Source organism: Saccostrea cucullata, unplaced genomic scaffold (assembly GCF_032062105.1).
Source record: "Saccostrea cucullata isolate Sc308-1 unplaced genomic scaffold, CSIRO_AGI_Scuc_v1 ctg662, whole genome shotgun sequence".
Classification (NCBI taxonomy): domain Eukaryota; kingdom Metazoa; phylum Mollusca; class Bivalvia; order Ostreida; family Ostreidae; genus Saccostrea; species Saccostrea cuccullata.
This window is the reverse complement of record NW_026932584.1, coordinates 409,161-430,413: the sequence shown is the minus strand read 5'-3', so window position 1 is coordinate 430,413 and position 21,253 is coordinate 409,161. Positions and strand designations below refer to the sequence as shown.

Sequence of the window (21,253 nt, the reverse complement as noted above, 5' to 3'; positions counted from 1 at the left end):
GCCAATATTTAAAAACATTTGATTTAAACTTCCTTATTTTGCAATTATAAACTTAAGATGAATGAATGTTGTATCATTAACTCATGCAGATCGAGCTTTAGAGAATATAATCATTATACTATACATCACTGACAACTTTTTGTTTCATTTGTCAGCAATATATAACCTGAAACTAGAATTGTATTTGTGCATTTAAAAAGATACCTTAAACATCTCTGTTAACAGCCAACCTTACCTTTGCATCTTGACTTTCATTATGATCTCCTTTCCGTTTTGGTCGTAGTTCTGAGACAAGTGTCATAAGGCTGATTTTCTGAATGACCAGACAGGCCAGTAGTATAAGAAACAACAGGATGTAGGTAATGATCTTGATGACCCTCAGACTCATGTAAGTGTGGACATCTTGTCCTTTCTTCTCACGGGCAATGACTTGGAAGATGTCCCAGAATCTGAAATGATTTAAATGTACTTGTTTATAGTCTTTTGAAAATAAGATTTCAGATTATGCAGACAGATACATGTACAGTAAAACTTGTTTAGTACAAACACAGATATTGTGAATTCACAAATATAGTGAAGTTATCTTGAATCTCTAGCTATGTGAATTTGAAATATTCCTTATGCAGAAATAACAAATTAAGGATATAGAGAAGTAATTTCATAGGTCCCAATGACTTCATTATAACCAAGTTTTACTGTTCTGTTTGGAATAATCTTAAAATGTTTTAAATATGCAACACAAATTAAACAGCGACTTTGATACATCAATTCACTGATAAAACAATGTACAAAAAACTAATATTTCAAAACTAAAACTCACTTAGTGTCTGGTTTAGGGGGTGGCCCTGGCTCTTTCTTCACTGAGTTTTTTCTGGGGGGTGGAGGGGTGGGTGGGGGATTATCTGGTGTGGAGGTATCTGCAGACTCAGCTGATTCACTGCTTGAACTTATGTAATTTGTAAACTCTCTGTCTGGTCTCTTGGTGCCCTTTGTAAAATAAAGGTTGAATAATGAATATGAAAAAATATATGCATAGAAATAGCACTGAAGTGCTTTTAAAATTTATGCAGTAAACTGTACTTGTTCTCTGCTAAAATTTTATCAAGTTTGTTCACATCCTTAATTTGAGCAAATATTTATCACACAACAAAAGCATAATGAATATATCATAGACTTCTACATAGTATGCTTTCAATGCATCTATTGTTATACCCGCACTTTCTAAAGAAAGTTCGGGTATATTGTTGTTACTCATGTCCGTCCGTCCGTCTGTCACACTTTTTTTCCCTGAACTCCTCTTACATTTTACACAGTAGCTTAATCATCTTTTGGGAGATGGTTGGTGGTGTCATGTAGATGTGCAGTAAGGTTTCGGAATTTTGATTTTGCCCCGGGGGTTCAAATGGGGGTCGAAAAATGACGTTTTTTATGCAAAAAGCCCCGTCTTCCCGAACTCCTTCTATATTTTACTCAGCAGCCTAATCATCTTTTGGGAGATGTTTGGTGGTGTCATGTAGATGTGCAGTAAGGTTTTGGAATTTTGATTTTGCCCCGGGGGTTCAAATGGGGGTCGAAAAATGACATTTTTTATGCAGAAAGCCCAATCTTCCCTGAACTCCTTCTACATTTTACTCAGCAGCCTAATCCTCTTTTGGAGATGGTTGGTGGTGTCATGCAGATGTGCAGTAAGGTTTCGGAATTTCTATTTTGCCCTGGGGGTTCAAATGGGGGTCGAAAAATGATGTTTTTTATGCAAAAAGCCCCGTCTTCCCTGAACTCCTTCTATATTTTACACAGTAGCCTAATCATCTTTTGGGAGATGGTTGGTGGTGTCAGGTAGATGTGCAGTAAGGTTTAGGAATTTTGATTTTGCCCCGGGGGGTCAAATGGGGGTCGAAAAATGATGTTTTTTATGCAAAAACCCCCGTCTTCCCTGATCTCCTTCTATATTTTACACAGTAGCCTAATCATCTTTTGGGAGATTGTTGGTGGTGTCAGGTAGATGTGCAGTAAGGTTTCGGAATTTTGATTTTGCCCCGGGGGGTCAAATGGGGGTCGAAAAATGACTTTTTTTTATGCAAAAAGCCCCGTCTTCCCTGAACTCCACTTACATTTTACTCAGCAGTAAAAAAAGCCCCGTCTTCCCTGAATGTTGGTGGTGTCATGTAGATGTGCAGTAAGGTTTCGGAATTTTGATTTTGCCCTGGGGGTTCAAATGGGGGTCGAAAAATGACGTTTTTTATGCAAAAACCCCCGTCTTCCCTGATCTCCTTCTACATTTTACTCAGTAGCCTAATCATCTTTTGGGAGATTGTTGGTGGTGTCAGGTAGATGTGCAGTAAGGTTTCGGAATTTTGATTTTGCCCTGGGGGGTCAAATGGGGGTCGAAAAATGACTTTTTTTTATGCAAAAAGCCCTATCTTCCCTGAACTCCTCTTACATTTTACTCAGCAGCCTAATCACCTTTTGGAAGATGGTTGGTGGTGTCATGTAGATGTGCAGTAAGGTTTCGGAATTTTGATTTTGCCCCGGGGGGGTCAAATGGAGGTCAAAAAATGACGTTTTTTATGCAAAAACCCCCGTCTTCCCTGATCTCCTTCTACATTTTACACAGTAGCCTAATCATCTTTTGGGAGATTGTTGGTGGTGTCAGGTAGATGTGCAGTAAGGTTTCGGAATTTTGATTTTGCCCCGGGGGGTCAAATGGGGGTCGAAAAATGACTTTTTTTTATGCAAAAAGCCCCGTCTTCCCTGAACTCCACTTACATTTTACTCAGCAGTAAAAAAAGCCCCGTCTTCCCTGAATGTTGGTGGTGTCATGTAGATGTGCAGTAAGGTTTCGGAATTTTGATTTTGCCCTGGGGGTTCAAAAATGACGTTTTTTATGCAAAAACTCCCGTCTTCCCTGATCTCCTTCTACATTTTACACAGTAGCCTAATCATCTTTTGGGAGATTGTTGGTGGTGTCAGGTAGATGTGTAGTAAGGTTTCGGAATTTTGATTTTGCCCCGGGGGGTCAAATGGGGGTCGAAAAATGACTTTTTTTTTTATGCAAAAAGCCCTTTCTTCCCTGAACTCCTCTTACATTTTACCCAGCAGCCTACTTCTTGGGAGAATGTTGGTGGTGTCATGTAGATGTGCAGTAAGGTTTCGGAATTTTGATTTTGCCCTGGGGGTTCAAATGGGGGTCGAAAAATGACTTTTTTTATGCAAAAAGCCCCGTCTTCCCTGATCTCCTTCTACATTTTACACAGTAGCCTAATCATCTTTTGGGAGATGGTTGGTGGTGTGAGGTAGATGTGCAGTAACAGGGCTCGACATTAACGCTTGTCCGCTTGTCTGGTACCAATGCAAAACAATTACGGACAAGTGAATATTGCTGGGCACTTGTCCGATTGGACAAGTGATTTTTCATGTAAAGAAGTCTTTGAATAATAATAATAAAAAAACAACTATTGATTTAATTGATAAGTTTATTGAATACAAACGTAAGCAGTACATAAACCCGAATTTCGATCCCGATATCAATCGCTATGTAAGTTGAAGTTTACACTTGATCGGGATCGATATTCACTAATTGCATCCATACCATGAATTAGGTGTCATAACAAATATTACACTTTGGTTCACGTCAAATTGTGGCTGACGCAAAATAATCCCGGAATCTTCCCTTCCGATTCGGGCATTTTGATACGAGACTGGAGCTGAATTTTTTTATCAGATGAAAAACAACATGTAAACTTCCTGTATTGACCAGATTTATTAAAATTTAGGGCGTGCTGATTTTTCTATATTCTGTCAAGAGTGGGGAGTGATTAGGCCCTGGACTAGATTTTCAAGCACCTGCTCGACTTAGTTACATCTACTCAAACTTGCGCATTTTTGGTAAGAATATATAGCAGAAATTAATACTGTTGTGACACCTGCAGTAAAACCGAATTTTGTACTTAGAAATATTGTAGTCTAAGAATTAAGGTTTTATTTTGTGAGTTTAGACGGAAAATGAGAAATAATGGCATTTTTCGGCCGTCATTGCTGTTCGTTCATGTTTAACGGAGCATAGAAAATCAGTCCAGATTTCCTCTAAAATAAATTATGTTGGCCACACCACGGCCTGATTTGGATGTATCAGGTTGAGAGAAATGTATGAAATTTAGAGGACAGATTGAAAAATACCTTGCCATCACACTCGTTAATTTTAAAATCTATAAATTTAAAAAATTTAGACCCCACTCGGAGCAAAATAAAAATTCTGAATATGTGTAAACATCGGTTTATTTGGAACACATTGGTAACAGATAAAGAAATCCGGTCGAAAAAAATAATTATTGAGGCAAATCAATCGTAATAAAGCAGAAAACACCTTAATATTTCAATTATATTTATTTTTTCAATGCCCTTTTTAACCCCACCCCCCAACCTTATGCCAAAAATTATTTCTTTCGCCCTGTTATAAAAAGCAAACTTATTTTGAACAATTTTTCATCCTCATGTGAATCAGTACGCATCCATTGAAAAATCAAAACGAAAAAACCGCACAAGTTTAACGCGCAAGATCATTATATACAGTTCAACTTTTGCCATATTTTTAGAAATCCGTGTTCATCGCGAAGCCCCCCGTCACCGAGTTTTGCCCGTAATTTTCCTATCTTGGGGCGGATTTTTATGAAACTTGGTAAATACATTAAATTATCATCATAGATCAGGAAAACAGCAATATACCGGCAAGGAAAAAATTTAAGTTTAATTGCAGGTGTCATAACAGTATTACACTTTGGTTCACGTCAAATCATCTGCAGTAAAACCGAATTTTGTACTTAGAAATATTGTAGTCTAAGAATTAAGGTTTTATTTTGTGAGTTTAGACGGAAAATGAGAAATAATGGCATTTTTCGGCCGTCATTGCTGTTCGTTCATGTTTAACGGAGCATAGAAAATCAGTCCAGATTTCCTCTAAAATAAATTATGTTGGCCACACCACGGCCTGATTTGGATGTATCAGGTTGAGAGAAATGCATGAAATTTAGAGGACAGATTGAAAAATACTTTGCCATCACACTCGTTAACATAATTTACTCATAAATAATTTTAAAATCTATAAATTTAAAAAATTTAGACCCCACTCAGAGCAAAATAAAAATTCTGAATATGTGTAAACATCGGTTTATTTGGAACACATTGGTAACAGATAAAGAAATCCGGTCGAAAAAAATAATTATTGAGGCAAATCAATCGTAATAAAGCAGAAAACACCTTAATATTTCAATTATATTTATTTTTTCAATGCCCTTTTTAACCCCACCCCCCAACCTTATGCCAAAAATTATTTCTTTCGCCCTGTTATAAAAAGCAAACTTATTTTGAACAATTTTTCATCCTCATGTGAATCAGTACGCATCCATTGAAAAATCAAAACGAAAAAACCGCACAAGTTTAACGCGCAAGATCATTATATTCAGTTCAACTTTTGCCATATTTTTAGAAATCCGTGTTCATCGCGAAGCCCCCTGTCACCGAGTTTTGCCCATAATTTTCCTATCTTGGGGCGGATTTTTATGAAACTTGGTAAATACATTAAATTATCATCATAGATCAGGAAAACAGCAATATACCGGCAAGGAAAAAATTTAAGTTTAATTGCAGGTGTCATAACAGTATTACACTTTGGTTCACGTCAAATCATGGCTGACGAAAAATAATCCCGGAATCTTCCCTTCCGATTCGGGCATTTTGATACGGGACTGGAGCTGAATTTTTTTATCAGATGAAAAACAACATGTAAACTTCCTGTATTGACCAGATTTATTAAAATTTAGGGCGTGCTGATTTTTCTATATACTGTCAAGAGTGGGGAGTGATTAGGCCCTGGACCAGATTTTCAAGCACCTGCTTGACTTCGACCGAAACAAACTTGCGTGCCTTGCTGGATGGCTATGTATTTTTTGGTACTAAAATCTTTATAAAGAATGGTTTTACAAGATCTGAAAAGGAAACTTCTCAGAAGTTTGTTTTGAATTAGTTACATCTACTCAAACTTGCGCATTTTTGGTAAGAATATATAGCAGAAATTAATACTGTTGTGACACCTTACAGATTCACTTCCAAACATTTATGTTGTTGTCAGGTCAGATTGTGTAGATAAAATTTTGTTTTATATGTGTTTGTCTTTTTTATCAATAACAAGACTAATAAATCAAGCACGTTTAATTTTTTTTCCATTTATGTAATAGTTTTCAAGTTGACAGAATAAGATATTCAATGAAATATTTTTCGGACAAGTAAATATCTTGGTCACTTGTCCGAATGGACAAGTAGGGAAAAAAGTTAATGTCGAGCCCTGAGTAAGGTTTTGGAATTTTGATTTTGCCCCGGGGGTTCAAATGGGGGTCGAAAAATGATGTTTTTTATGCAAAAAGCCCCGTCTTCCCTGATCTCCTTCTATATTTTACACAGTAGCCTAATCATCTTTTGGGAGATGGTTGGTGGTGTCAGGTAGATGTGCAGTAAGGTTTTGGAATTTAGATTTTGCCCAGGGGGGTCAAATGGGGGTCAAAACATGATGTTTTTTAAGCAAAAAGCCCCGTCTTCCCTGAACTCCTCTTACATTTTACTCAGCAGCTTAATCATCTTTTGGGAGATGGTTGGTGGTGTCATGTAGATGTGCAGTAAGGTTTCGGAATTTTGATTTTGCCCTGGGGGTTCAAATGGGGGTCTAAAAATGACGTTTTTTATGCAAAAAGCCCCGTCTTCCCTGAACTCCTCTTACATTTTACTCAGCAGTAAAAAAAGCCCCGTCTTCCCTGAACTCCTTCTACATTTTACTCAGCAGCCTAATCATCTCTTTTGAGATGGTTGGTGGTGTCATGTAGATGTGCAGTAAGGTTTTGGAATTTTGATTTTGCCCCGGGGGTTCAAATGGGGGTCGAAAAATGACGTTTTTTATGCAGAAAGCCCAATCTTCCCTGAACTCCTTCTACATTTTACTCAGCAGCCTAATCATCTTTTTGGAGATGGTTGGTGGTGTCATGCAGATGTGCAGTAAGGTTTTGGAATTTCTATTTTGCCCTGGGGGTTCAAATGGGGGTAGAAAAATGACGTTTTTTATGCAAAAAGCCCCGTCTTCCCTGAACTCCTTCTACATTTTACTCAGCAGCCTAATCACCTTTTGGGAGAATGTTGGTGGTGTCATGTAGATGTGCAGTAAGGTTTCGGAATTTTGATTTTGCCCCGGGGGGGTCAAATGGAGGTCAAAAAATGACGTTTTTTATGCAAAAAGCCCCGTCTTCCCTGATCTCCTTCTATATTTTACACAGTAGCCTAATCATCTTTTGGGAGATGGTTGGTGGTGTCAGGTAGATGTGCAGTAAGGTTTCGGAATTATGATTTTGCCCCAGGGGGTCAAATGGGGGTCAAAAAATGACTTTTTTTTATGCAAAAAGCCCTATCTTCCCTGAACTCCTCTTACATTTTACTCAGCAGCCTAATCACCTCTTGGGAGAATGTTGGTGGTGTCATGTAGATATGCAGTAAGGTTTTGGAATTTTGATTTTGCCCTGGGGGTTCAAATGAGGGTCAAAAAATGACGTTTTTTATGCAAAAACCCCGTCTTCCCTGATCTCCTTCTACATTTTACACAGTAGCCTAATCACCTTTTGGGAGAATGTTGGTGGTGTCATGTAGATGTGCAGCAAGGTTTTGGAATTTTGATTTTGCCCTGGGGGTTCAAATGGGGGTCGAAAAATGACTTTTTTTATGCAAAAAGCCCCGTCTTCCCTGATCTCCTTCTATATTTTACACAGTAGCCTAATCATCTTTTGGGAGATGGTTGGTGGTGTCAAGTAGATGTGTAGTTAGGTTTTGGAATTCTGATTTTGCCCCAGGGGATCAAATGGGGGTCGAAAAATGATGTTTTTTATGCAAAAAGCCCTGTCTTCCCTGATCTCCTTCTACATTTTACACAGTAGCCTAATCATCTTTTGGGAGATGGTTGGTGGTGTAAGGTAGGTGTCCAGTAAGGTTTCGGAATTTCTATTTTGCCCTGGGGGTCAAATGGGGGTCGAAAAATGACGTTTTTTATGCAAAAAGTCCCGTCTTTCCTGAACTCCTCCTTAATGCTACTCAGAAGCCTAATCATCTTTTAGGAGAGTTAAATATTTTGAAAATTATGTAAAACATCAACGTTAAAGGGTAAAAAAGCATCGCATGCTGGGAAACACCTTGAATTTTTATGAGTAATTAATGTACATGTCAAATGTGAGAGTCATATCTCATCTCAATCAAAAGTTATAAGCAAATGCAACATTTTTAAAAAGTAGGTTAGGCTTCAAGTTCAAGGTCACAGAGTAAAAGTCATGATTCATTTGGAAAGGTCTTATCACAGGTAATAATATACATGCATTATAATATGAATGCCCTAACTTTTCTCTTTCAAAATGATGAATTTATAACAATTTAATTTTTTTGCAAGTAGGTCAAACTTCTAGGTCATATGTAAAAAAAAAAAGCCATGCCATTCTCACAGGTAAATACTAGTACATAAGTTTAATATGAATGCCTTGTCTCTTCTCATTCAGTAGATATGACCGTGATGACCAAGATTAATTTTATTCAGACAGAAGAACAGTCTGACATACAAATGTACATATTTCTATATGAATTGCGTGGGTAAAATTGGCCCAGTTGTATAGAGAATTTAAAATGTAAAAAGTTTTCAGACAAACAGATGGACGACATGTCACGACAGACGTTATATGATAAGGAAACCAGAAAAGCTCAAATGAGTGTTTTGAAAGGGTTACAATATTGTTGCAGTATTTGAAAAGCTGTTTTTTTTCATGCAGAGATATGCATGACCAACATATTCATGTTTTATATTTTCTTTAGTAATTTGTTTGTTTGCTGTGAATACATCTCTCTCGGGAATTTTTCCCTCATATGGAGACACCACCAAATAATAATGAAGACAAGATGTGTTTGTGAAACACTGATGTCCCTGTATGGAAGCCTATGGCGAAGGTTGAAGTTTCTCAAATATATGTCAAACTCAAAGGTCAAGGTCAAAGGGTTCAAATTGTTGGTATCAGAAAAAAGTCTTGTCACAACGAATGCACATGTAAAATAAGTAATCCCTAGTACTTCCTGTTCGAAAGTTAATTGCCAAGGTTAATTTTTTAAGTGGTTCAAACTCTAGGGTCAAGGTCAAACATATCTATACCTGTTGACAGTTCACAATGAATACACATGTTAAGCATGAAAACCCTGGCACCTACTGATCAAAATTTAGGCCAAGTTTAAAGTTGGGTATTTTTCTTGTAAAAATGTGTATCCTAGGTCAAGCGATCAGAGGTAAAAATTAATGGTACCCAAATAAAAGGTCTTAATTGTCACAAGAAATAAACCTATAAAATGTGGAAGCCATTTGTATAGCCCATCCCACTTAAAACTTATGGGCAAGGTTATAATTTCTGCAGACAAATAGACAGACATAATATAAACACAAGAAACAAAATATGTATAATTAGTCAAATGGAAAAAAATATACTATTTAATACGTTATATCGCGACCACCAATGTGTACCTCGCAGTTATCTAACTTACTACCGCTCTTTTGCAGGGAAGTCAAAAAAAGTCTTAACTTCTGGGGGCAAATGACATTGTTTACAGTAGTGACAATCGAATGATTCGAACAATTTAATGCCGAAATCACGATGTTTTGCCAGATATTGAAATCCAAATAGTAGATTTTCAAATAAGGAAAGTTTAAGAATATTTTTAGAATATTTTATCTGCTTAAAAATGTGACGATTTTCAATGAAAATTTAACGAGAAGAGTCCGCTTAATTAAAAATGTCGTTAAAAATGTGACAATTTAGGATTGGCTCCTCTCAGAAATATATTAGACTGGTTCAGCGATTGTTTAGTGAGGTATTCCACCAGGATTTTTTACTTATCTGTCCTTATAAATGCTACAATGATCGATCTTGCTTTGTATTGAATATCAAATTGCCCCCACCCAACAGACGATTCCTACCTCGTTCGCGAAAGAGTTCCGCTAAGTTAAGTAATCGCGATATCAAGTATTGGAATCACAAAATAGATTGTTATTTCAGGGACAGGGAGTGGGTAGGGAGATTGGAACCCCCGCCCCCCCCCCCCCCCCTTGGAATTTGCTTTGTTATTTAAACAAGACTATATTGTGACGTCACCTATTTTCGATAGTATCCTAATTTCGATAGGCTTATACTTTTAACAATAAATCAGAAAACCTTTCGTAATTTTTTGGAACTCTTATCCCAAAATTATCACCAGATGTAAAAATTGTAATAGAGCCAAAAAGATAGAAAATTATGTCATTTAGAGATGTAAGATTCTATTTTGATTTCAAATCGCGCCCTTTTCTCATAATGCCAAAAAATTCACTTTAAAACTCTATCTCCTAAGCCTGAAAACAACATTTGATGTTTAAATGTTATCGTCTGTTAAAAAGTTCTGTGTTATGGCTTAAAAATAGATAAGCCTCAGCTTGGGCAAACTTCCGCTTAAAAAAATGAAGTATGGAAACCTGTTACGGGTATCTTATTTTAAATTTTGACAGCTTTTAATGTTTTAAGTTTGGTTTCTGTTGATTTATTGTTCGTTTTTTGTAGATATTTTCCATCAAAAGGGGAAATAACAAGAATAATTTAAGGCCAAAGGCTGTGGATAATGCTTTCCTAGCTGACAATGGCTCCTGGCTTGAAATTTCAATTTTATAAAATTTCAACCAAATAATAAAATAAAATTAATGTTATAATTAAGTATATTTTATTTGTTGTTAAGATTATAGTTGAAAACAGGGCCAATAAATCCAATACCAGAAAAAATTACAAAAAACAAATAAAAGAAAACAAAAACTCACACAAAATAACATAATTCGATGTTTTAATGACAATAACTGTGCGCCATACTTGCTATCGAAAATAGGTGAAGTCATTCAAAAACAACTGGGATTATGACGGATCCAACGAAAGTTGAAACAGTACTGAAATTTTTGATTTCAAAAACAAATAAATGTCTGAATATATTTATTTACTGTTGACTAATAATACATAAATAATTGAGGTGAGAAAAACATAGATGCCTAGATTAAATTTTTAACTAAAGTTTTACACTATCGAAAACCGGTAACGCCAGGATATACTGAAGCAAATAAAAAATATCTTTGGACATCCTCCCCTAACTTAGAAAACATTGACCCCACTATCATTGTATTTATTTTGTTTATTTGTTTTCAGTTTATGAGTTTTTTTTTTCTCCTGCTTGTCAGGAAATTCTGGGCTGGAATTTTTTGACTGAGATGTGAACTCCCCTCCCTACTCCCGAAAAAAAATTCTGGATCCACACCAGTATTGGCAGTAACTGAATGTCACATCAACAACGGGAGATAACTTCACAACATGAAATTCGTCTAGTGTGGCATGCGATGATCTTTGACCCTTTTTGAAATTTAACCTAATCGTTTGGGTTTATTTTACCCCCCACTATACTTAAACTTGTACTTACTGACCTCCATAGGTCTTGTCAACTTCATAAAATATAAATCCAATTATAACACAAAATGAATTAATCCAATGCACACCACACTGCAGCATGTTCTAATGTAGCCTGGTTCCCTGTCCCTGTTTTGCTTCGTATACTTGGTGTCACTCCTGCCTTGGTAAGGATGAGCCAGGGGACCAGGCTAGTTCTAATGCTATTCCATTCGGAAAACCTTCGTGCCGTCGATTCCGTCACCTTATCAGATGAAATGGGAATCGGCCGAGGTGTACCGAATGGAGTTTAATCTAAAAATATGATAATGGGTGACGCAACGTGATGTGATGTAGAATTTACATGTGAAGAACAAATTTTAAATTAATTCATAACAAACAATGTTTTAAAAAAACTGTTCCATCTAGCCTATTCCCAAAAGTATGTACTGTGTGATTGTGGTGTCGAGGGGGGGGGGGGATTAGTAAATTTAAAAAGGTCCTATTATGAGCAAAACATTTATCAAAATCTAATTTACATCATTAATAGAATGCCCCTCCCCCACTTTTTTTCCCAACATTACCTGTACTATAAGAAAATGTCCATTGAAAAGATGGTTGTCCCCCCCCACTTTTTACCACAGTATATACATAGCAAGGAAATATGGGAAAAAATTGGAAGTGAAAGTAATTTTGCCTTGAAAAAAAGGTGGCCACTACCCCCCCCCCCCATTTCATTTTTTTTTTTTATTTGCTTGTTCATTTTTTTAAGGTAAGTATAAAAAATTTTCTCAGGTTGGCCCCCCCCCCCCACTTTCAAAAACGATGCTACGTGCCTGAATTATATAGAATTATTTTGACTTTTTCCTTGCAAGTCGCCGCCCGTAGGATTGTGTATTTAGAGGCAAACACCTTAGTGCGGGTATTACTGTCTCACGACAGCATCTAGTTAAAACTTGTTTACATTTCTAATCCTCTTTTTGAAATTAATTCACTAGTACTATTGTCTAGTTCTTTCTTGTAGAAGTGATGTTCATGCATGCACTGATTAGAACTTGATATGTGCAAAATAACTTAAGGAAAAATAAAACCCTTCTTATACCCTGAGATTCGGAAACTTATTTTCTTTTGGAACATCCTCATTGTCCTCCGACTTTATTGAGTCTTCCCCGTTATCATCCGGTTTTCCGACATAACTTGAACCAAGGTTCTGATTTCCAAAGCGTGTTTCACTTGTTGGGTTAAAAGATGAAGAACTCTAAAATAATAAAAGTAATGTTCAAAACCCTCCTTTTTAAAATCTATCTGTCTAGGCATTGATAAGAAAAAACTACTTAAGTTTATAGATCAACACAAATTATTATTTTTTAAGTTAGCTAGTTTAGATGAATTTAATGCAAACCTTTATAATTCCTTCAGATTTTGCTGACATTTTTATTCATTAAAATAATGAACATTTGAACATTCACTCTGAAATATCCAAAACACTGTTTTCTATTGAACATTAAATCCTTTCAGAAATAGGACTCCAATGGTTAATTTTTGCTGAAAGCCTTCAAGGTCTTTTTCTAGACCAGTTGTAAACCAGGAAGAAAATTGAAGAATATTTCAAAACATTTTTCTTCTTTTCATTGTTAGTAAACCCAAAGATTTTTGAAATTGAAAAAGAATCATTACACACTGCACAACTTCTTAACACAGAACACTAAAGAGTCTGTCATTGGGGAGAGGGGATTTAAATACTATTCATACATTGAAAATTCACTGCAATTAAGTCAATGTTTGACATAGCTTCAGTTTTGTTGACAATCATTTTGTTAGCTAGTGGCTGCTAGAATTTTCATAAATATACTGTTCAGCAGATGATCTGGGAAGTCATCAGGCCAATACTGAGCAAACATAAAAACTCCTCAAGAGAATACACAACTAAAACTTCAAACCTGATCCCTGTCTCTAATAATCTGTATTAAAGAACAATAATTTTTGTAGTGATCATCTTTGTTGACAAAGGCCAGCACTGTGAGCAGGCAGACTGATGGTTGATAAATATTTGGTCAAGCTTGCATTCTTAGTACTTTCTTAATGTTGTACAATATGTGTACATAAATTGGCATGTTCAAAATTTAGCGCAATCACTGGGAATGGAATATTGGTGTAATCATGAATTAGTGCTTATACACAGGTCCAAGCTGTGTATGTATTTATAAATGATTTGTAGGGAGAATTCATGCATTGTCAGCTAGTGCCAAAACTGCGAAAATATGACCACAATTAGTTTGAAACAGGATCATGGTAGACCCTTAGATTTGATATCTACCATTGTAAATAAAGTTTGAATTCTTTAAATTAAAAGTTTTTTGACTTGTTGGCAAATACTGGACAATTCTTTTTTAAAAAGCTTGCTCTCTTCACAGATGTGCTGGCTTGCTACATTGAAGTACAGAACATTATGTTATAACTCACTGGCCCAGTTTCCTCTGCCTTCTCTTCTGCTTTATTCTTTCTTTCCTCCATTTCCCTCTTTCTTTCCTCCCTTTCCTTTTCCTTTCTTTCTCTCTCTTCCTGCTCCCTTCTCAGTCTCTCCTTCCTCTTGATCTCTGTGATCTTCTTCATTCCACTGGCTATCACTGCTATGGCCTGCTTCTGCCTGATGTAATGGATCTTCTCCATGTGTGTATTCACACTGTCCTTCATGAAGACCTGAGGATAAAAAAACAACTATCTAGTAAGTTCTGTTACTTTTTGCATTTTGTTGTTAAATTCTTGCACTAGCTTAAAATTAAGACAGAAAATTTAGATATTTTTATAGTGTACCCCTCGCTTGAATTGTGAAAAGCAGAGGTATATCATGATTTGGGTGTCCATCTGTCTGTCTGTTATGCTTTCCAGAGCAAAACATGGACTTTGCTATTATAAACGATATGGGAGGTGATGGGGTATCTTTTAGCTGAGACTGCTCACAGTACCTCTAGTTTAATTTGAAATCTCAATTATGAAACAAAGAGAACTGATTTGCTTTATAACACTTAATAAAGTCAGTGAATGTTCAAAGTAGACCTGATAATTACCTTGTACTTCCCTATGCGGTACTGGTCTCTTAGATCAGGGGGCAGAATAGAGTCCAGTATGGATTTAATGGTATCTTCTCTCTTGTCAGATACTTTGATGGAAAACAATGGTTTGTATCTAAAAAAAAAAAGAAGTATAATGCATTTAAAATTTTTGACAGTACAGTGTAAATAAATTGTACAATTTACATTTTGCAAATACTTTTTGACCCATTTTAAATTCATCCAAACTTAGTTGCCTTGAAAGACTTAAAGATAACCCTGTCTTTAATTGTTAAATTTTATTTCAATTTAAATTAAATACACTTGCATTCTTACGAGGGTAAGGTGACATGCTAGTAAATAAAACAGACTAAGGGGAAAAAATCCTGCATAAAGTATTTTCTTGGTAATGAGAACATAATTCTAATTTTCTGTTTGCCTTTGTACAACAAATGTTAATCTTATTTGCAGACCTTTTGATGAAATCATCCATAGAGATCCTTGCAGAATACCCATCCTTCCTTATTCTAGATATCTCTGAGATTCCATTGTACTTTAGCTGGTCTCGCACCATGACTTCATTGAAGGTGTCTGATGCCATGCTGGTGTTTGGTTTGATACACCTGTGTTACAAACCCAAGATTAAATATAATCAATCCAAAAGAAATCTACATAATGTTCCTAGTATTTCACTTTATTCTAAATTAGTTATGAAGACGTAAACATAATTCTAACCTCACAAAATATGGATCTGCCTGTCTCATCTTTTGCAATAGCTGAGAAACTGATTTCTGAAGAGTGAATAAAAGCACTTGTACATTTTTTTTCAAAGGTATTAATGTAATTCATGTAAGTTTTTTATCTTTAACACTAGAAATATGTCCATAGGACATGAATGCCCCGCCGAGGATATATTAGTAAAGCAACATGAAAATTTGTATGTGTATAAAATTTGATCAGAATATCTTGAATAGTGATGCAGCTGAATTGCTTGTTTGGAAAATATAGGTCAGATCCAGCATCCGAAGCAAGTCTGGTAGTGTCCATCCCTAGATGCATCATCCATGCAAGTTTGGATCAGGTAGGGCTTATAGTTACTTGGGAATGAAAATAAAGGTCAAATCCAGCATCTGAAGCAAGTCTGGTAGTGTCCATCCCTAGATGCATCATCAGTGCAAGTTTGGTCCAAGTAGGGCTTATAGTTCCTTAGGAATGAACCTGCTCCAAAAACTTTAACCTGGTCACCCATCTGGAAAATGTAGGTCAGATCCAGCATCCTCAGCAAGTCTGGTAGTGTTCATCCCTAGATGCATCATCCGTGCAAGTTTGGTTTGGGTAGGGCTTATAGTTCCTTGGAAATGGACCTGTTCCAAAAACTTTAACCTGGTCACTCATCTGGAAAATGTGCCGGTAGGTCAGATCCAGCATCCGAAGCAAGTCTGGTAGTGTTCATCCAGAGATGCATCATCCGTGCAAGTTTGTATCAACATGTGAAGTTTGATAACACCATCTTGAATGGTATGTTTAAAACTGAGCTAAACACTAATTTGAGAAAAGTGAGGTCAAGGTCAAAGGAAAGGTCAAGGTCATAAAATGTTGATGCAGTTGCATAGCTCTCATCAATATCTATCTGCATATGAAGTTTGATGAAAATATCTTGGATAGTTTCTTTGAAACTTAGCTTTTAACAGAGCTAAACGCAAAGTGTGATGGAATGGAGGGAAGGATGAAAGATGGACATGACAAACACTATATGCCCCGGCCATATTCATGGCGGGGCATAACAAAACCATTTCATATCTTGACTGTTAAGAGGAATTTCCATTATTTTTACCTGAAAGTAACTCATCACTGTTTTGTGGTCTTTTGGCATATAGATGAGTTCCGTTGGTTTACCGACCTTCCCATATCTATAAGGTGATTGAAAAGAAGGATGTATAGAACAATACTTAAAAATTTTTTTGGCAAAAGCATCACTTTATAAATGCCTCCCCCTTCTTACTTGTCCTTGAGGGTGCTTCCCAGATCAGCAGCCAGCATCCTCCCCCTGTCTGTCTTTGGTCTGATGGAGGCTCCCAGGCCTGGTACTTTCCTGGACATCCTTATATTGGCCATGGTACTGAAATCAAAATAATTTCATTTATTACTAAATGATAGTACACAATTATGGACTTTAGTGTAAGTTGATTTTGGTTTACTGGTTACAAGGACCCATGTCAAGTGATATTGACCAGAGACAAAAATGATACTGTAAACCAATTATCATTTAAGACAACTTTTATTCACAATTAGTCAGCTCGAATTCTATCAATAATGACTTATAGGAAACATTCGACATAAATACACAATGAAAAAAATAAATGCAACTAGAAGTATTTGTGACAAACATAAAATCGCTAAATTCAGGTATATTTTTCGCTGGCATGCTTGTCAATAAAACTTTAAGTAATAGCGGTGAAGATTAAGGCATTAAGAGTCCTCTTAGATTGTATGCAACTGTTTACTATTTACTCAGTATTACTTACTTAGATATCGTTCCAGTGTCTCCTTTCTTGATGGTAAACAAGTCTGCAATGCAATCGTCTGTGCTTTGCTTCATCACCTTTTCCAGATCCTTGTTCAAACTGTCTCGGTTCTTCTCCAGTATGTTGTTACAGTTGTACCACACCTACAAGCATAAATATTTGTAAAGGTATCTAATAATATTAAACTGTACATCATATTAGAATTTATTTTTTAAATGGTTCATTGCGGAGAAAATTTGTATACCAGCACGGAGACTATACATCTTAGATGTCAGCAGAGCTTACTTTTGATCTCAGTCTCACTGTTCCACAATTAAGGTATGTATAGACAATTGCTTGTATTTTCAATGCATAGAAAATATCTCAAGAGTGCATGTTAACATCAAATGCAGTGTTCAACTGAGTTATGTACTTGATTATTCATATAGAAAATTACAATCAAATCACCCTCAAACTGTAGAAGGGGTAGCATTTTGTAAAACTAGATAGACCTACAGAAAAACAAAGAATAGGCTTTGGACATTTTACCATCAAATAAGCTAGCTCTTCTAAACTTTGACCAGAAATGCTAATGAAAATGAACTTACCACCCCTGCAAAATGTTTGACACCGAATTCTGCCCTTTCACCCCTTGGGAACGTGAGGAGGTTGTGTAAAGCATGACTTTTGTTGAAAGTTTTTTTCAGTCTCTCCACAAACTTCAGATCAGTACCCTGAGCAAACTTGGATTCCTCATCAAGACACGGCCAAATCCCAATTGTCTGCAATAAGTAAAGAATAAAATGTTGTATTTTCAAAAAATGAGTAAAATGTTCCATTGGTGTTTGAAGAACAATGTGAATATATATTACTTTTATTCTAAAAAGGTAATTTGGTCCAAGAAGAATATGAAAAAGGAAAAGAAAAGAACAAGAAGAAAACTGACAAAATCAATGTCTACCCTTTGACAGGGAGGCATATTATATAAATACATGTACCAGTTATCAAGCCATTCTTGACTGGTAAAATACTTGATTTTACGATTTTACAAAATCTCTCTAACATTGTATAAAAATATTTCAAAAATGTGTTGGTTTTAAGGATAAAACTTAAAGTACATGTACTTAAAATAGTAAACCAGAGCTATGAAATATGTTGTATATGATACGTACCGAAAGTTCAAATAACTGTATAACATCCAGGTTGTCCTTGAACTCCACTTTATCCTGAGGTATTCCTTCAGAGTCATAGATCTGTTTTTCTTGAATGATCACAACTTTGTTCATGAAGTTTTGCAACCTTTCATTCACAACGTTAATGCACATTTGCTCAAAACTATTTGTCTTGAGCTTCTCAAAACCTGCAATGTCTAGAACACCAATCTCTGTGGTTTCCTTCCTTGCTCTGTAACAAAATTCAGCATTTTCTAATTTTTAAAATGAAATTTTTTTTCAATTTAAATATATATATATATATATACTGGTCTTATCAAAATATCTAGAATGAAAGAATCCAGGCAAAGTCTTTTAAAAAAAATTCTTTATAGGGGTTTGAAATTTGACTTGCCTGAAAATTATTCTATTGCTTAAGATAACATTCGCTACATGACCGTTTCTATGTAATCCTTTGCCACTGGTCATTATGGAAAGAGCATATATTATAGTTTAACCAACTTTAAAATACATAAAACAATTTACTCTTTCTTGCGAGGGTGCAGATTGTTGTTGATTTTCTTCACAATCCACCCAAACAGTCTCTCGTACATGTGTTTAGCGAGGGCGTCTCGGCCATCTCTAGCTTGGTCCAAACTCTTAAATACTTTAATTTCTTCACCTGTTTCAAATAAAAAATGAATATTTTATTGATAACCTTAAATTGAATTATAAGTAACTATAAATAACAAATTCAGCTGAAGTACATTGCATGTAAATACATGTATTACATGAGCTTTACAGGTTTTTTTTTTATGTTTTTCTTCATTTAAGTACATTTTAAGTAATCAGTATACATTTAAGCAAACTCATGTGATATTAATTCCATGTTTACAAAACTTTTGAACATTTTGAAATCAGTTTCATTTGGTAAAATGGAAACTGCAGTTTTGTAGAAATTTTACTATGTACATGTAGTACATATTGACTGACAGTATTTACTTTCCATAGAAATTATAAAGTTAAATGTCAAACTCAATACTATTGAAGAAAACGTGTGAAGGTTGAAATGGCTGCATATGTAGTACTGATCAAAAACAGCATTGAAAAAATATTAAAAAACGATTCCAGTAAATAAGCAAAATCCATTTGGTATTTTGTTTGCTGAAACACTAATATACTAATTAAATAAGTACCTTTGTACAACTGCAAATCATTGATTTTAATCCAAGCAAATAAAAATGCATTTTCTTATTTGTTTAAAGCACACACTTTTCCTACTGTGTGAAAAATCTGGATTTTTTTCTAAATAAGCAAATTCAAAAGAAAATCACAATAGCCATGAAAGCTGATTAATTAAAACAAGAGGCCCCTGGGCCTTATAGGTCACCTGAGCATTATTCAACAACTTTCCAGTGACTGAATTTGATCCATGTTTTAAGCCAGATGCTATAGCATTTACAATCTGGTCATCATAACTATACACTTAGCAGTTCCTTAGTTTGGTTACTTTATACCCATAGGCAGGGTAGGGGAACAAAAAATGCATTTCAACTAATCAGTAATATTCAGCAATAATCAGTAGTGCCGCTACCACACATGAACCCTTGACTCTTAGGCCTAGATCCACACATTGCACTATTTTTGGAAAGGCATACTTGCTTTTCAAAAATATTTGATTAATACCAAGGAGCACATTTCAAACAATTCATTCATTTTCAGTACATAAGTACAGCCCCCCCCCCCCCCACTATGGTACAACTGACCCTGGGGCCTTGAAATTTACAATTCTTGAAGATTAGGGATTGCTCATAACTATATAGGTAATTCATCTGCTTAAAACCTAGGAGCAAAGATGAAAATACTCAAAGATTTAATGTTTTTTCACTATACATGTATAATCAATACAGCCCCGCCCTAACACCAGAATCCCTGACCCTGGGGCCATAAAATTCACAATTTTGGCAGAGGCACTCTTGTTCATCATAACTATGTACTTAGTTAGTTTATTTAATACCCAGGAGTAAAGAAGAAGATTTTCAAAGAATTCATGTATTTCCTCTATATAATCAATAGAGCCCCACCCTGACACCAGAACCCCTAACCCTGGGGCCATAAAATTCACAATTTTGGTAGTGGCACTCTTGCTCATCATAACTATGTACTTAGTTAGTTTATATAAAACCTAGGAGCAGAGAAGAAGATTTTCAAAGAATTCATGTATTTTCACTATATAATCAATAGAGCCCCGCCCTAAAACCAGAACCCCTGACCCTGGGGCCATAAAATTCACAATTTTGGTAGAGGCACTCTTGCACATCATAACTATGTACTTAGTTAAATTATATAAAATCTAGGAGCAGAGAAGAAGATTTTCAAAGAATTCATGTATTTTCACTACATAATCAATAGAGCCCCGCCCTAACACCAGAACCCCTGACCCTGGGGCCATAAAATTCACAATTTTGGTAGAGGCACTCTTGCACATCATAACTATATACTTAGTTAGTTTATTTAATAACCAGGAGTAAAGAAGAAGATTTTCAAAGAATTCATGTATTTCCTCTATATAATCAATAGAGCCCCGCCCTGACACCAGAACCCCTGACCCTGGGGCCATAAAATTCAAAATTTTGGTAGAGGCACTCTTGCTCATCATAACTATGTATACTTAGTTAGTTTATTTAATACCCAGGAGCAGAGAAGAAGATTTTCAAAGAAATAATGCATTTTCACTATATACTTATTTAGCCCCGCCCTAGTACAAGAACCCCTGACCCCAGGGCCATGAATTTCACAATTTTGGTAAAGGACTCAATGCTGATTACAATCATGCAAACAGTTTGACTGCTTGATGTCCAGGAGTAAAGAAGAAGATTTTTGAAGATTGCATTAATTTTAGTGGTTTTGGCCCCACCCCCAGGCCCCAGGGGGGCAGGGATCATGAAATTCACAATTTTTGTTCCCCTTCATCCATAGATGCTTTGTGCCAAATTTGGTTGAAATTGGTTCAGTGGTTACAGAGAAGAAGCTGAAAATGT

General features: G+C 35.8%; 1 protein-coding gene across 1 annotated transcript in view; it reads right to left on the bottom strand.

Moving 5' to 3' along the window:
- Window positions 1-21,253, bottom strand: part of LOC134235485 (uncharacterized) — an 85,396-nt gene that overhangs the window by 48,312 nt on the left and 15,831 nt on the right. Inside the window, 13 exon segments of the mRNA XM_062717615.1 lie at window positions 236-449; window positions 821-987; window positions 12,610-12,765; window positions 13,971-14,207; window positions 14,576-14,693; window positions 15,031-15,180; window positions 15,293-15,348; window positions 16,392-16,467; window positions 16,560-16,676; window positions 17,083-17,225; window positions 17,670-17,843; window positions 18,234-18,465; window positions 18,759-18,894. Of these exon segments, the coding sequence (XP_062573599.1) occupies window positions 236-449; window positions 821-987; window positions 12,610-12,765; window positions 13,971-14,207; window positions 14,576-14,693; window positions 15,031-15,180; window positions 15,293-15,348; window positions 16,392-16,467; window positions 16,560-16,676; window positions 17,083-17,225; window positions 17,670-17,843; window positions 18,234-18,465; window positions 18,759-18,894 (1,976 nt within the window).